The sequence below is a fragment of the Lipotes vexillifer genome, unplaced genomic scaffold, assembly GCF_000442215.2.
Source record: "Lipotes vexillifer unplaced genomic scaffold, Lipotes_vexillifer_v1.1 scaffold1393, whole genome shotgun sequence".
NCBI classification, from domain to species: domain Eukaryota; kingdom Metazoa; phylum Chordata; class Mammalia; order Artiodactyla; family Lipotidae; genus Lipotes; species Lipotes vexillifer.
Window position 1 is genome coordinate 382,708 of NW_006792736.1, and position 13,604 is coordinate 396,311.

The 13,604-nt window shown below is 37.9% G+C and overlaps 1 protein-coding gene across 1 annotated transcript in view; it reads left to right on the plus strand.

Annotated features, from left to right (window-relative positions):
• The first annotated feature begins 3,681 nt into the window (after window positions 1–3,681).
• The window catches only part of TET2 (tet methylcytosine dioxygenase 2), a 38,890-nt gene continuing 28,967 nt past the window's right edge, over window positions 3,682–13,604 (plus strand). The window contains exons 1-4 of the mRNA XM_007465888.1: window positions 3,682–7,090; window positions 8,772–8,862; window positions 10,269–10,362; window positions 11,001–11,209. Of these exons, the coding sequence (XP_007465950.1) occupies window positions 3,682–7,090; window positions 8,772–8,862; window positions 10,269–10,362; window positions 11,001–11,209 (3,803 nt within the window). The remainder of the gene's footprint in view (window positions 7,091–8,771; window positions 8,863–10,268; window positions 10,363–11,000; window positions 11,210–13,604) is intronic.

The window sequence follows — 13,604 nt, forward strand, 5'->3', positions numbered from 1 at the left end:
GTTTAGCTCAGAGCTACCCAATAGAAATACAACATAAGCCACATACCACGTTTAAAACTTTCCAGTATTCACATTAAAACAATTAAAAAGAAACACATGAAATTTAATGATATATTTTTTACTTATTATATCCAATATAGCACTGTTTCAGCATGTAATAAATATTTTAAAAAATTGAGTTATTTTATGTTTTTTGGTCCACACTAAGGTCTTTGAAATCCAGTGTGTATATAGACTTACAGAACATCTCAATTTGGACTAACCACGTTTCAAAGGCTCAGTGGCCATTTGTGACTAGTGACTATGCACATCTAGCTCATCTCTTAACATTTGAAAGGAAGTAGGTCTAGCAGAAATAAAGATATCACTTTGTTCTGTTATTTTTATTTGTCATTAGGAATTATGACCGTTTGGTTTAAGTTATATTTATTAATATACATGCCTAAAAGTTCCAAAATGACACAGTTAAAAACAATCTCCCTCTCAGTGCTATTCTCCAGCCTCTCCATTCCTTTTCCTGGAGGCAAAGTGTTATAACCAGTCTGTTGTATATTCTCCCAGAGCTGATTTTATTTTTATTTTTGTAAAGGTACAGGTTGTGGCATTCTTATACATACTGTTCTGCAGCTTTCTTTATTTCATTTAATTACTTGGAAATACTTCATCTGAAAATATATAGGTTGTTTCCAAACTTTGCTAGTGCAAAACACTGTGCATACATGGTTTAACAAATATGTGCATATTTGTTAGATGAGAGTTTAAAACTGAAGGATCAAAGGAAGTTTCTACGAAATTCTGTAGATATTGCTGAATCCTCCTGTATGGTATTTGTATTAGTTTTGGCTCCTGACAACTACGTGACAACATGTCTGTTTCCCCATATGCTTGCCAAGGTAGTGTATTATTAAAGTTTTTGTTCGTTGCCAATTTGAAAAAAAAAACTGTATCTTGTTGCAGTCTTAATTTGCATTTCTTTTTATAAGTTCTGATGGACATTTTAAAAATATTTAAAAGCCACTTGCATTTCATTTTCTGTGAACTGTCCATGTCCTTTGCTCATTTTTTCCTGTTCGATGGTTGGTCTTTTCCCTGTCAATGTGTATGAGTCCTATATATTAAGTATTATGTAACTTTTAACTTTGCTATGGGTTTATTTTTACATGCACAACGTTTATGGAACTTCCTCATCTTTTATGGCTTCCAGATTTTGTGTCACAAAGAACTTGTCCAGTCATTCGATTATTTTTTTAAAGTTTTCTCAGGCTGTTTTTAATTTTTTTAGGGTTTCGTTTTCCATATTCAGAATTTAAATCCATCTAGAATACATTTTGGTACAAGATGTAAGGGACCAATCCAACTGTATCATTTTTTCAGAAAACTATTCCATTGTTCTAATATATTTATTTGAAATGCCATCATTACCTCATACTATATTTCTATGTGTGTTTGAATCTATTTCTGGACATTCTATTCTATTCCATTGGTCTTATAAACACTCTATTATCTATTTATGTGCAAGTACGAGCTGTTTTAAGTACAGTAGAGCTTTTGTTGCTTTTTAATATCTTTGCATTTGGCTACTACCCTGCCCGAGCCCCATTATGATTCTCTTTCAGATTTTTCCTGGTTATCCAATTTGTTTATTTTTCCACATGAACTTTAGAGTCAGCTTTTTAATAACTCAACCCATTCTTTTAGTATTTTTATGAAAATACATTAAATGAATAGATTAATTTGACAACTATACAAGAACATATTATATCTTTCTACTTGTTTTGTTTTTGTGTTTGTGTATCCCACAGTATTGTTTTAACGTTTTATTCAGATAGGTCTTTCACATTTCTTTTTAAGTTTGTTCTTAGTATTTTAAGAATATTTTTTCTATTACAGTTTTTTATTCCACCATAGCTTCTGACTGGTTGTTGCTTTTAGGTACCAAGGCTGTTGATTTTTTTTCCTAGCTACTTTACTGTCGTCTGTAACAGTTTTTCAGTTGATTCTCTTGGTTGGCCAGTATACACTCTTATTCTCTGCAAATGATAACTTTAGTGTTGCTTCCCAGTGTTTGTTTCTTCCTCTGTTTCATTTGTCTTGGTTAGTAAGCAATGGCTATTTTAATAGAGCTTTTTTATAGCCCAAAGGGAAAATAGTCTTGATTTTTTTTTTTTCCTACTTATAGCCTTAAAATAAATTTAATGAGAAAAACTGTGGGAAAATAAAGCATGACTCTATAATGAGTGGAGCAGCATTCACTTTATATAATGGATTATTTTTGCTTTTTTAGTGCCCATTTCTTCCTGCTTTCCCTATCATTTGGACTTTGAAATCTCCATCAATATTGATCTCAAAAATGTTTGAATGAATGACTGAATAAAGAAATGATCAAAAGATGAGCAAATTTATATCAATCTAGTGAAACTGATTGGATGCTCACTCTAAGCACAAAGATAAACAGAGTAGGATATTTTTAAGGAATTCACAGTCCAGTAAGAGAGAGTAAACAAAATACAGTTGAATGTGATATGTTCAGCAGTAGACCATATACAAGATCAAAAAGCAGGATAAAACTGGGAGTGAGTAATTCTTTTGGAAAATCAAGGAAAAAATTCTAGGGGGGGTGATCTGAGACAGTTGTAACCAGATGCAGGAGTCAAAGGGCACAATAAGAGGACTAGGAAGGCAGTCTAGGCAGATAAAACAACAGCATGGAGGTCTGAAACAGCTTGCAATGTTTGGGTATTTATAAGCTGTTGGTATAGTTGGAGTATAATCTGTGGGAGGAAGTAGGAGGACAGAAAAATAGAAACCTGCGTATGAAAAACCATTTATATTAGACAGGAATTCTCAAAAGAAGTAGGCAGCCAGATCTTGTAGAGGAAAATATAGAATCACTTAGAAAAGGCATTTTATAAACTACACTTTCACCCCTACCCCCTCCCCTGGAATGTCAACACTGCAGAGACTGTGCCTTATCTTCCAGGTGTGTTTGGGTAAAGAGTTTGAGAACTACTAATGCAGGCAATATGGAGTCAATAAAGTGTGTTAAGAAGGGTATGACATCAGATTTGCCTTTTAGAACATTCCCTTTGATAACAGTTTGAAGGATCCTTGAAGGACTGGGGAGAGGACAGGCTGGGCTCAGGAGAAATCTTTAAAAAGCTATTACAATAAATAATGAAGCAAGATAATGTAGATCTGGCTACCTAGTGGCAGTGAAGATGATTCAAGGAATACATAGGAAATGAAATTGATAGAACTTAGCAAATGATTGGATATGTAAGGTGCTAGAGAAGAAAGAAAGGAGGTCGTCTTTCTCTATTGTTTTTAGCATTTTGACAAAAAAAATTATTTGGGAAGGAAGTTGATACTATTTACTAATACATTATGAACTTCCCACATTAGCTGTTGATTTTGACCTTTGTTTACTGTGACCGTAAATATTTCAGAGTTGCTGGTAAGACAAGAATAATCATTTCCTGAGTAGCTCTTGGCTGTCACTCCGAGACATGAAAATGAGTATCACAGTTTGCTACGTCTAGGAATTCCAGTATTATTAATGCGATTCTTCTCTAAGGTGTACTGTTAGTGTTAGATATATATTAATGTACTTTAATTTTTGTTTCCATACGCTTTAGAATTCATTCAGAGGGCAGCCTTGTGGATGGCCCCGAAGCAAGCCTGATGGAACAGGATAGAAGGAACCATGTTGAGGGCAACAGACTGAGTCCATTCCTGATACCATCTTCTTCTCCTGTTTGCCAGACAGAACCTCTGGCTATAAAGCTCCAGAATGGAAGCCCATTAACGAAGAGACCTTATCCAGAAGTAAATGGAGACACCAAGTGGCAGTCTTTCAAGAGTTATTATGGAATACCCCACATGAAAGGAAGTCAGAATAGTCGCGTGAGTCCAGACTTTATACAAGAAAGTAGAGGGTATTCCAGATGTTTGCAAAATGGAGGGATAAAACGCACAGTTAGTGAACCTTCTCTCTCTGGGCTCCATCAGAACAAGAAACTGAAACAAGACCAAAAGGCCAATGGAGAAAGAAAGAACTTCGGGGAAAGCCAAGAAAGAAATCCAGGCAAAGGCAGCAGTCAACCAAATGTCTCCGATATGAATGATAAGAGAGAATCTGTTAGCTCTGCAGCCCAAGAAAATGAAGTTAAAGATTTCACTGTTTTTTCATCACATAACTGCAGTGGATCTGAAAATCCAGAGCTTCAGATTCTGAACCAACAGGAGGGGAAAAATGCTAACTACCACGACAAGAACATTGTATTACTTCTTAAAAATAAGGCAGTGCTAATGCCTAATGGTGCTACAGTTTCTGCCTCTTCCATGGAAAACACACATGGTGAACTCCTGGAAAAAACGCTGTCTCAATATTATCCAGATTGTGTTTCCATTGCGGTGCAGAAAACCACATCTCACATACATGCCATTAACAGTCAGGCTACTAATGAGTTGTCCTGTGAGATCACTCACCCATCGCATACCTCAGGGCAGATCAATTTCCCACAGACCTCGAACTCTGAGCTGCCTCCAGAGCCAGCTGCAGTGGTGACTGAGGCCTGTGGTGCTGATAGTGCCAGTAAACCAGCTGCAATGCTAGGGCCCTGTCCCTTTCAGAAACCAGAACAACGAAAGTCAGTTTTTGAGATATGCACGTCTCCGGCAGAAAACAGTAACATCCAAGGAACCACAAAGCTAGTATCTGGTGAAGAATTCTGTTCGGGTTCCAGCAGCAATTTGCAGGCTCCTGGTGGCAGCTCTGAACGGTATTTAAAGCAAAATGAAATGAATGGTGCTTACTTCAAGCAAAGCTCAGTGTTCACTAAGGATTCCTTTTCTGCCACTACCACACCACCACCATCACAATTGCTTCTTTCTCCCCCTCCACCTCTTCCGCAGGTTCCTCAGCTTCCTTCTGAAGGAAAAAGCATTCTGAATGATGGAGTTTTGGAAAAACACCATCACTACCCCAACCAAAGTAACACACCTCTTTTAAGGGAAGTGAAAATAGAGGGTCAACACGAGGCACCACCATCCCAGAGTCCAACTCCCTCTACACAAGTATCCAACCCCTCTCCGATGCTTCCAGAAAGGCCTCAGAATTATTGTGTTAACAAGAATGACATACGGACTCCAGGGACAATGACGGTTCCATTGTGTTCTGAGAAAACAAGACAACTATCAGAACGTCTCAAACATAACCCACCAATTCTTGGTAGCAGTGGAGATGCACAGGACCACTGCCAGCAGTTGATGGGACACAAAGAGCAAGAGATCTTCAAGAGTCAAGACAAGGAACACACACGAGACCCTGTGCTCCCAACACAGCCCTATCTGAAACCAGGATGGATTGAATTGAAGGTCCCTCACTGTCATCAAGCAGAATCCCATCTGAAATGTAATGAGGCAACCCTGCGGTCAATTCTTCAGTATCAGTCCAACCCCTCCCATCAAATGACCTCCAAACAATACACTGGAAATTCCAACGTGCCTGGGGGGCTCCTAGGGCAAGCTTACACCCAGAAAATAATGCAACCGGAGCAGAGACCACCAAGGTACCAAGCTGAGATGAATCAAGGGCAGTCTCAAGGTACAGTGGACCAGCATCTCCAGTTCCAAAAACCCTCACTCCACGTGCGCTTCTCCAAAACAGACCCTTCACCCGAAGCTCACAGACAGTCAGTCTGTGCCCTGAGGTGTCATTTCCAACAAAGACCAGATCCCCAAACTGAGAAACTCATGCCCCCAACATTGAAACGGCACTTGAATCAACAGGCTTCCGAGACTGACCCATTCTCAAACTCACACCTCTCACAACATAAGCCTCATAAGCAGGCAGCACAAACACAACCATCCCAGACTTCACATCTCTCTCAAAACCAGCAACAGCAGCAAAAACTACAGATGAAGAATAAGGAACAAATGCCCAAGACCTTTTCTCATCCCCAAGGCAACAATGATCAGCAAAGAGAAGGATCATTCTTTAGCCAGATTAAAGTAGAAGAATGCTTTCGTGGTGAAGATCAACTTTCAAAATCAAGTGAGTTCCAGACTCATAATCCCCAAGTGAGACTGGAGCAAGTACAGAATATGAATAGTATAAATTCCCACTATGGTCAGATCTTGAAGTCAAATGCAAGCAAAGTGCAGATTTCTTGTTCAAACAATATACACGTAGTTCCAGAAAATAAAGAACAGACTGTAAATTCTGAACTCTTTGCAGGAAACAAGATCCCAAACTCTCATCACATGCAATATTTTCCAAATAATGTGACCCCAAAGCAAGATGTTCTTCACAGGTGCTTTCAAGAACTAGAACAGAAGCCTCAACAAGCTTCAGTTCTACAGGGATATAAAAATAGAAACCAAGATATGTCTAGTCAACAAGCTGCACAGCTAGCTCAGCAAAGGTACCTGATGCAAAACCAAGCAAATGCGTTCCCTTTGCCCAATCAGGCAGGAAGTCACATTCAGACCCTGCCCCAGAAGGACATCCAAAAGCATGCTGCTCTAAGGTGGCACCTTTTGCAGAAGCAAGAACAGCAGCAAACACAACAACTCCAAGCCGAGTCTTGCCATAGTCAGATGCAAAGGCCTATTAAAGTTGAACCAGGATCCAAGCCCCACGCCTGTATGCGCCTCATGTCAGCACAGCCAGAAAACAAAATGTGGAAAAAGATACCCAAGCAAGAGATTCCACCTCCGAGCTGTGATAACATGCAGCAGCGGAGCATCCTTGAGACCATGGAGCAGCATCTGAAGCAATTTCAGGTCAAATCATTATTTGACCATAAGGCTCTTACTCTAAAATCACAGAAGCAAGTAAAAGTTGAAATGTCAGGGCCAGTCACAGTTTTAACTAGACAAACCACTGCTGCAGAACTTGATAGCCACACCCCAGCTTTAGAGCAGCAAGCAATGCCTTCCTCAGAAAAGACACCAACCAAAAGAACAGCTGGTTCTGTTCTCAATAATTTTTTAGAGTCACCTTCCAAATTACTAGATACTCCTATAAAAAATTTATTGGATACACCTGTCAAGACTCAGTATGATTTCCCATCATGCAGATGTGTAGGTAAGTGCCAGAAATGTACTGAGACACATGGTGTTTATCCAGAATTAGCAAATTTATCTTCAGATATGGGATTTTTCTTTCTGTTTAAAAACTTTGAGTCTCATAGGCTCATAAAAACCTGAAGCTTACATTTCTTGTCTTTAAATTACAGATGCTTGTGCTGTGCAAGAGAGAACTTCACTTACATTCAGTTTTTCAAAAAACTTAAAAAATTGTGCATGCTCATTTGTCCCTCCCTTCAAACCGTTTAAAATATAAAGGTATCTGTTTTAGCCTAATCAATCTAGTTAACTCTTTGTATATCATCTCCTGGAGAGATAGCCAGGCAGTAAAAACACCTTGTTAAAATGAGAAAATAACTGCCATATGCAAACTAATGTAGGAGCTTTTAATACTTTTTAATTCAAGATTGAATGTATTAGTAGTTTTACAAGATTAACTTTTATAATAGATAAGGGGACATTATCATCTTCTGTCTTGGTGACTTAGGGGAAATTTTAATGCCAAAGTTCTGAATATTCATAAAGTTGCCCTTTCTCCATGTATACATTTGAAACATTGTGTGATTTATATTTGATATTTTCTCTTTAAAAGTTTCATCTTTTTGATAGAAAATATGGTATTTCCCTTTCTTTTTTTTAAACAAGCATCTTTTTGTTAAAATTCAAGATTCATGATAGGTCTGTTGGAATAGGGAAACTTTTTGCTGATTGATGCAGTTTTATATATATATATATATATATATATATATATATATATATATGAAGATCTTAATTATAGCTACTCAGCTTGGATACAGTAGAAGACATTTGTAAAAACCAGCGTTCAACTAATGTGGCTAATGGTCCACCCACTTTATGTTATTCCTCTTAAAATGGGACACTCCACATTTTATAGAAGGATGGAGGGAAGATCCGTACTGCCCCTTTGTGTGTGGGTAATATTATTGCCTCACTGGCCTAATGTGCCACACATGTCATAGACAACATTGGGTAAGTTATACTCATCTTCACACCCTTCTCCTATCACACAAACCTTTTTTCCCCACTTTTCATCTTTGATAGTTTACAAGAGCCTCTTCCTTTTATCTGACCCTCTCTTCAGTATTTTCTGTCATCATAAGTTGTTCTAAAGTAGTACATACAATATGGGTCTGGATTGAATGTTCTTATTTTCAAAACAGAGCAATCGAATATTATGGGGAAACAAGAGGAGAAAAAGGTATCTTGACAATAAACTGAACAAAATCCTGGGGGTGAGATAGGACAGGAAATTTTATTTTTAATCTTTTAACATCCAAATAACAGGCAGGCTTCTAGTAAGCTGTAATTTTATTTTTCTTCAGTTTAAAAAATTGGACTGTAGTTGATATTACATATAATATATTCTAATTCCCTCACTGTCTATTTAGTTCCACTTACTTGATTTAAAATAATTCCTTATCCCATATCTGAAATGCAATTTAATATATTTTTATCCAACAGGCAGAATGGACATATACTTAATTATTTGGCACATTTTCTAATAGATTAGTCCATCAGTTTACTCATTTTAAAGAAAAAAATGTTTAAAGTCACATTTAGGACCCTTAATGTACAGGTGGGGGATAAGCTTTGTGGATGTAGCCTTTATATTTAGTATAATTGAGGTCTAAAATAATAATCTTCTATTATCTCAACAGAGCAAATTATTGAAAAAGATGAAGGTCCTTTTTATACCCATCTAGGAGCAGGTCCTAATGTGGCAGCTATTAGAGAAATCATGGAAGAAAGGTAATTAACGCAAAGGCACAGGGCAGATTAACGTTTATCCTTTTGTATATGTCAGAATTTTTCCAGCTTTCACATACAAAGCAGTAAACAATTGTAAATTGAGTAATTATTAGTAGGCTTAGCTATTCCAGGGTTGCCAACACTACACACTGTGCTATTCACCAGAGAGTCACAATATTTGACAGGACTAATAGTCTGCAAGCTGGCATAGGCTGCCCACTTTGAGATGGATGCCAGAAAACCCAGGCATGAACAAGAACCAGCCAGCCAGCCTGCCAGGCACAAGGGTGCTGGCACAGGCTGCAAAGAGAGCGCCCACTCTGGTTTTCCCACTTGATGATAAAAAAGGAAAAGGGGGGAAAGGTGGTATAAGAAGGGAACCATTGAGTTAAATTCATCTAGAATTATAAATGAGTAGTTATCTCCAAGGAAGTTGTCCATTAGTATGAGCAGAGGGCAAGAGTGATATACTGAATAGAAATAGAGACAGATTCTATTTATAGCTGCATTTTTTTTTTCACCTGTCAGTCATAGGTATGCAAGTACTTACCTGAATCTACACAGTTACTCCTGCATGTCATCTTGCAGACTTGAAGACTGTTATGAGCAAGATAATCAATGCAGAGAGAGACTTTCATATAGGTATCCACAGCTCTGAGCTGTTATTACACTAGGGTGCCTTTTCTTTAAGAGGTAGGCATTTTTATCATTAAAATATATTAGGAGACATTCTGGGCAGCAAGGGCATATTCCATATCATTGTTGCCCCAAATTCAAATTATTCATTTCTAAATGAGCACATAGAAATTCACTAAATAATCGTCTAGTAGCCTGGCAGAAATAGTGAATTTCCCTAAGTGCCCTCTTGTATTAGCAAGGAGTAAGTAGTGCTTTGGTTATAAGGGAAAATAGAATCTATTTCTAGAATTATCCTATGTTTTCAAAATTGCTGGATACTGGTTATTTGCCAGCCTTTTAAAAAATGAGAGATTCTTAGAGAAACAGTCCTAACTAAAATCTTATGATTCCCCAAGTTTTAAAATAACTAAATTTAGTAAAGGACAAACAAACAGTACGTTATTTTAGAAGACTGAATTTAACAAACTTTAAAAAGTTTTGTGCTTTGTGAAATTATGTATAAAAATAAGCTTTCCCATTATTTTTACCCATCATATAATTTCAAAATAGTTCATTACAATTATCAGTATATTTTGATACTGAAGAAATACAAGGCTTAAAGTCTACTATCCAGTTTGCTTGGCTTAGTTCTGTTTTTTAAAAATAAACTATTCATTTCTCAGGATGTGGCCATAGAGTAAAATTATGCTCAAATGTTCAATATTTTGGTTGCCTCTTAGATTCATTTGCTAATTTTATGTGTGTGTGTTTCTGTGGATTTCTTTAAGGTTTGGACAGAAGGGTAAAGCTATTAGGATTGAAAGAGTCATCTATACTGGTAAAGAAGGCAAAAGTTCTCAGGGATGTCCTATTGCCAAATGGGTAAGTGTGACTTGACAAGGCCTTTGGTCTTCAGTCTTGGGCATTTTGATTCATTCATCTAACCCTGAGAATTGGGTTATCAGATCAGAGAATCATTTATGCCAGTTGAAAGGAATATTGCTTATATTTATCATGTGTCATCTCTTAAGAAAAAGGCAGATTAGTATAAAATCATGTACAAACTGTATTTAATTGAAAAAATTTAATAGTGAGGAGGAGGTCTGTTCAAGTGCCTGCTAGAAGTGTAATTCTTCTCGGCATGTGAGGAAGAGGTCCTTCATCCTTTAAGTACCTGCAGTTTATCTTGTCATTTTTGAAGACCTTGAACTTTAAAGTCTTGCTTGTCTTCCATCTAGCTCTGGCTTTAGTGCAGGGAGCATTGTCCCCACTGTACTGGGTCGAGTCTGCTACACCCCGAGTGCTTTTGCATCTCTCCCAGTTCTGACCCCAGGGTAAGCCCTGACGTTATAGATGGGCAGCAAAAGGCAAGTTGCAGGTGCTGGTAAATGCCGCCCTAATTGTAACCCAGACTTGAGAAAATATACAGACATCAGTCAATGCTCTCATCTGCTGCAAGTGACCCTTGTTTTGTTTTGGTTGGGGTGGTGGGTGTTGGGGTGGAATGGTGACCCGAACAGGTGGTTCGCAGAAGCTGCAGCGAGGAGAAGCTACTGTGCTTGGTGCGAGAGCGAGCTGGCCACACCTGTGAGGCTGCAGTGATTGTGATTCTTATCCTGGTGTGGGAAGGAATCCCACTCTCTCTGGCTGACAAACTGTACTCCGAGCTCACTGAGACACTGAGGAAATACGGCACGCTCACCAATCGTCGGTGTGCCCTGAATGAAGAGTAAGTGCATCCCAGGCCTCTCCTCTCGTTCCACTGCTAGGAAAGCTTAATTGTTGGTTGGAGGGCAGAGAGTTGAAACTGCGTTTTCACATTTACAAAACAGGGATCAAAATGCCTGCTTCACAGCCATTCAGTAGGAACTTGCATTTGCTAATGCTGACATGGATACTTCGAAGCAATTTCATTTACTAATATTTTGTACCTTCGGACAGTGTAGCTATGAGTTAGAAGCAGCTTGCTGGAAATCTGAGTGTCTGTACCCACAAACTCAGCCATACCATAAACCTGAAAATATTTATGTGTCCGCTTACTGCAAGTGACAACTGTTTAGTGTGCCTAGCCACCACATTAGTAAGTATTGACACCACTTCTGTGTAGCAGTATCTGAGACAGTTTGGTGAGAAACTTTAGGATTCCCAGGTCAAGGACTTTATATGTAACAAACATAAAAATACAAGGATTATTTACAGAAGTTCTGTAGAAACAAACTGATTTTGACTTCATTGCAATCTAGTCCATTATTTCCATAATAATAATCAAAATCACTTCCACTTTTACTGCTACTAAATAATCAAGAAATTAGTGGCTATGGATGGGCATTATTTTCGAGGAATATGAAAATTTGGAATAGGAGAGCAAGGTATGCAGTTAAATATATTTAATGCATCCAAGTGCTGGTATGGTTTTGTTTGTGTTTTTTGTTTTTTAACCTTATCTACCTGCAGGAAGTTTACATCTTCACTTGGAGAAAGTTTAATTTTTTATTTTCCTTCTGCTATGCTATTCTTGTATATCATTAAAAGAATACAGGAAAATTCACAGTGCTGCACTGAAATCCTATGTAGCTATTTACTCACAGTCAGTACTAAAATAATTTTAATATTGCACTTTTTTCTTAGTTTTTAAAATGTTTTTGGCTGCGTCAGGTCTTAGTTGAGGCATGCAGGATCTTTCGTTTTGGTGCGGCCTTCCCTCTAGTTGTGGCGTGCAGGTTTTCTCTTCTCTAGTTGTGGTGCTTGGGCTCCAGGCCACGTGGGCTCTGTAGTTCGCAGCACACAGGGCCTCCTGCTGAGGCACGCGAGCTCAGTAGTCATGGTGCGCGGGCTTCTCTAGTTGCAGCGCACGGGCTCAGTCACCCGGCGGCACGTGGGATCTTAGTTCCCTGACCAGGGATCGAACCTGCGTCCCCTACATTGGAAGGCGATTCTTTACCACTGGACCACCGGGGAAGTCCCTGCACTTCCTCCTTTAGTCACCTTTCTTCTGGGTCCACCAAACTACAAAAGAGTTTACTGAGCTTATGGAAATATTGTGCTGCTCACTGCAACAATCCATTGCTAACCAAATTTGTCCTTTTGCTGACTATTACTCTAACTGGTATGGTTTTACTGTAAATTAACATAGGTTCTCCCTCTGGGTCATTGGGGGTGGGTAGGGAGGGTTGCAAATCAACTATAAATAATCTCTTTAGGAAAGTTACTTTTCCTATGTGAAAGTGTGGCTTGACTTTCTATGATAGTTATGATCCCAGAATGTCATGGTGTGTACCTCAAGGCCATCAACCCACTTTTACAAATGATAGGTTGGAAGGTAGAAGTTGCTGATTCATAAGACATGACTCAAACTGGTGATTGACTGCTTTAGGTATAAAGTAATATTCCATTTACCCTAACATCCCTTGTTTCTCCTTTTAAAAAAATGTATTTAGGTGTCTTTAATCAGAAAGAAAATGAAAGTTAAGGCATCTTGAGCTGATGTTGGTGATAGCATTTTTCTCAGGAATTCAGCGACACTGCCTTGTTTTTGTAAAGCAGACTTCCTCTTAGACTTGGTAGCTGGAACTTCTAAACCACCAAAGAACTTCTTGTGAAAATGACATTTGTTTCATTTACATTTCTTGAAGTTTCTTGCAAACTATATTTCACATTCTTTGTAATGGATTTAATTTTTATTAATATTATACATCTTTGTTATTTTTCCCCTGAAGGCTTTTCTTTGATTCCTATAAATGCCATTGTCTGAAATAGAATTTCTTTCTATATGTCAGATTCTATGTTAAGAACTTTCCTAAATTATGTTATTTTGCATTTGAAAACCATGAATGATGATTGGGCCAGGGTCTAAGAAAAATTAATAGGGACAAGAACAAAACTATTAAAATATGTGCTTCACATATTGACATTTTAAAGGCCAATCTGTATACTTTTGCTTAACTTCGTCTATAATTTCAAGATAAAGATGAGTAGTTATTTAGATGACGTTCTAGCTTTGGGCTAACTATACTTAGAGCAAGTTTCCAAAAACAAAAAATATACTTGAGGTAGGTACATGATTCAAATAGACACTTAACCAATGGCAATAGAGACTTCACTCGGATATAGCTTTTGAAGTTTCT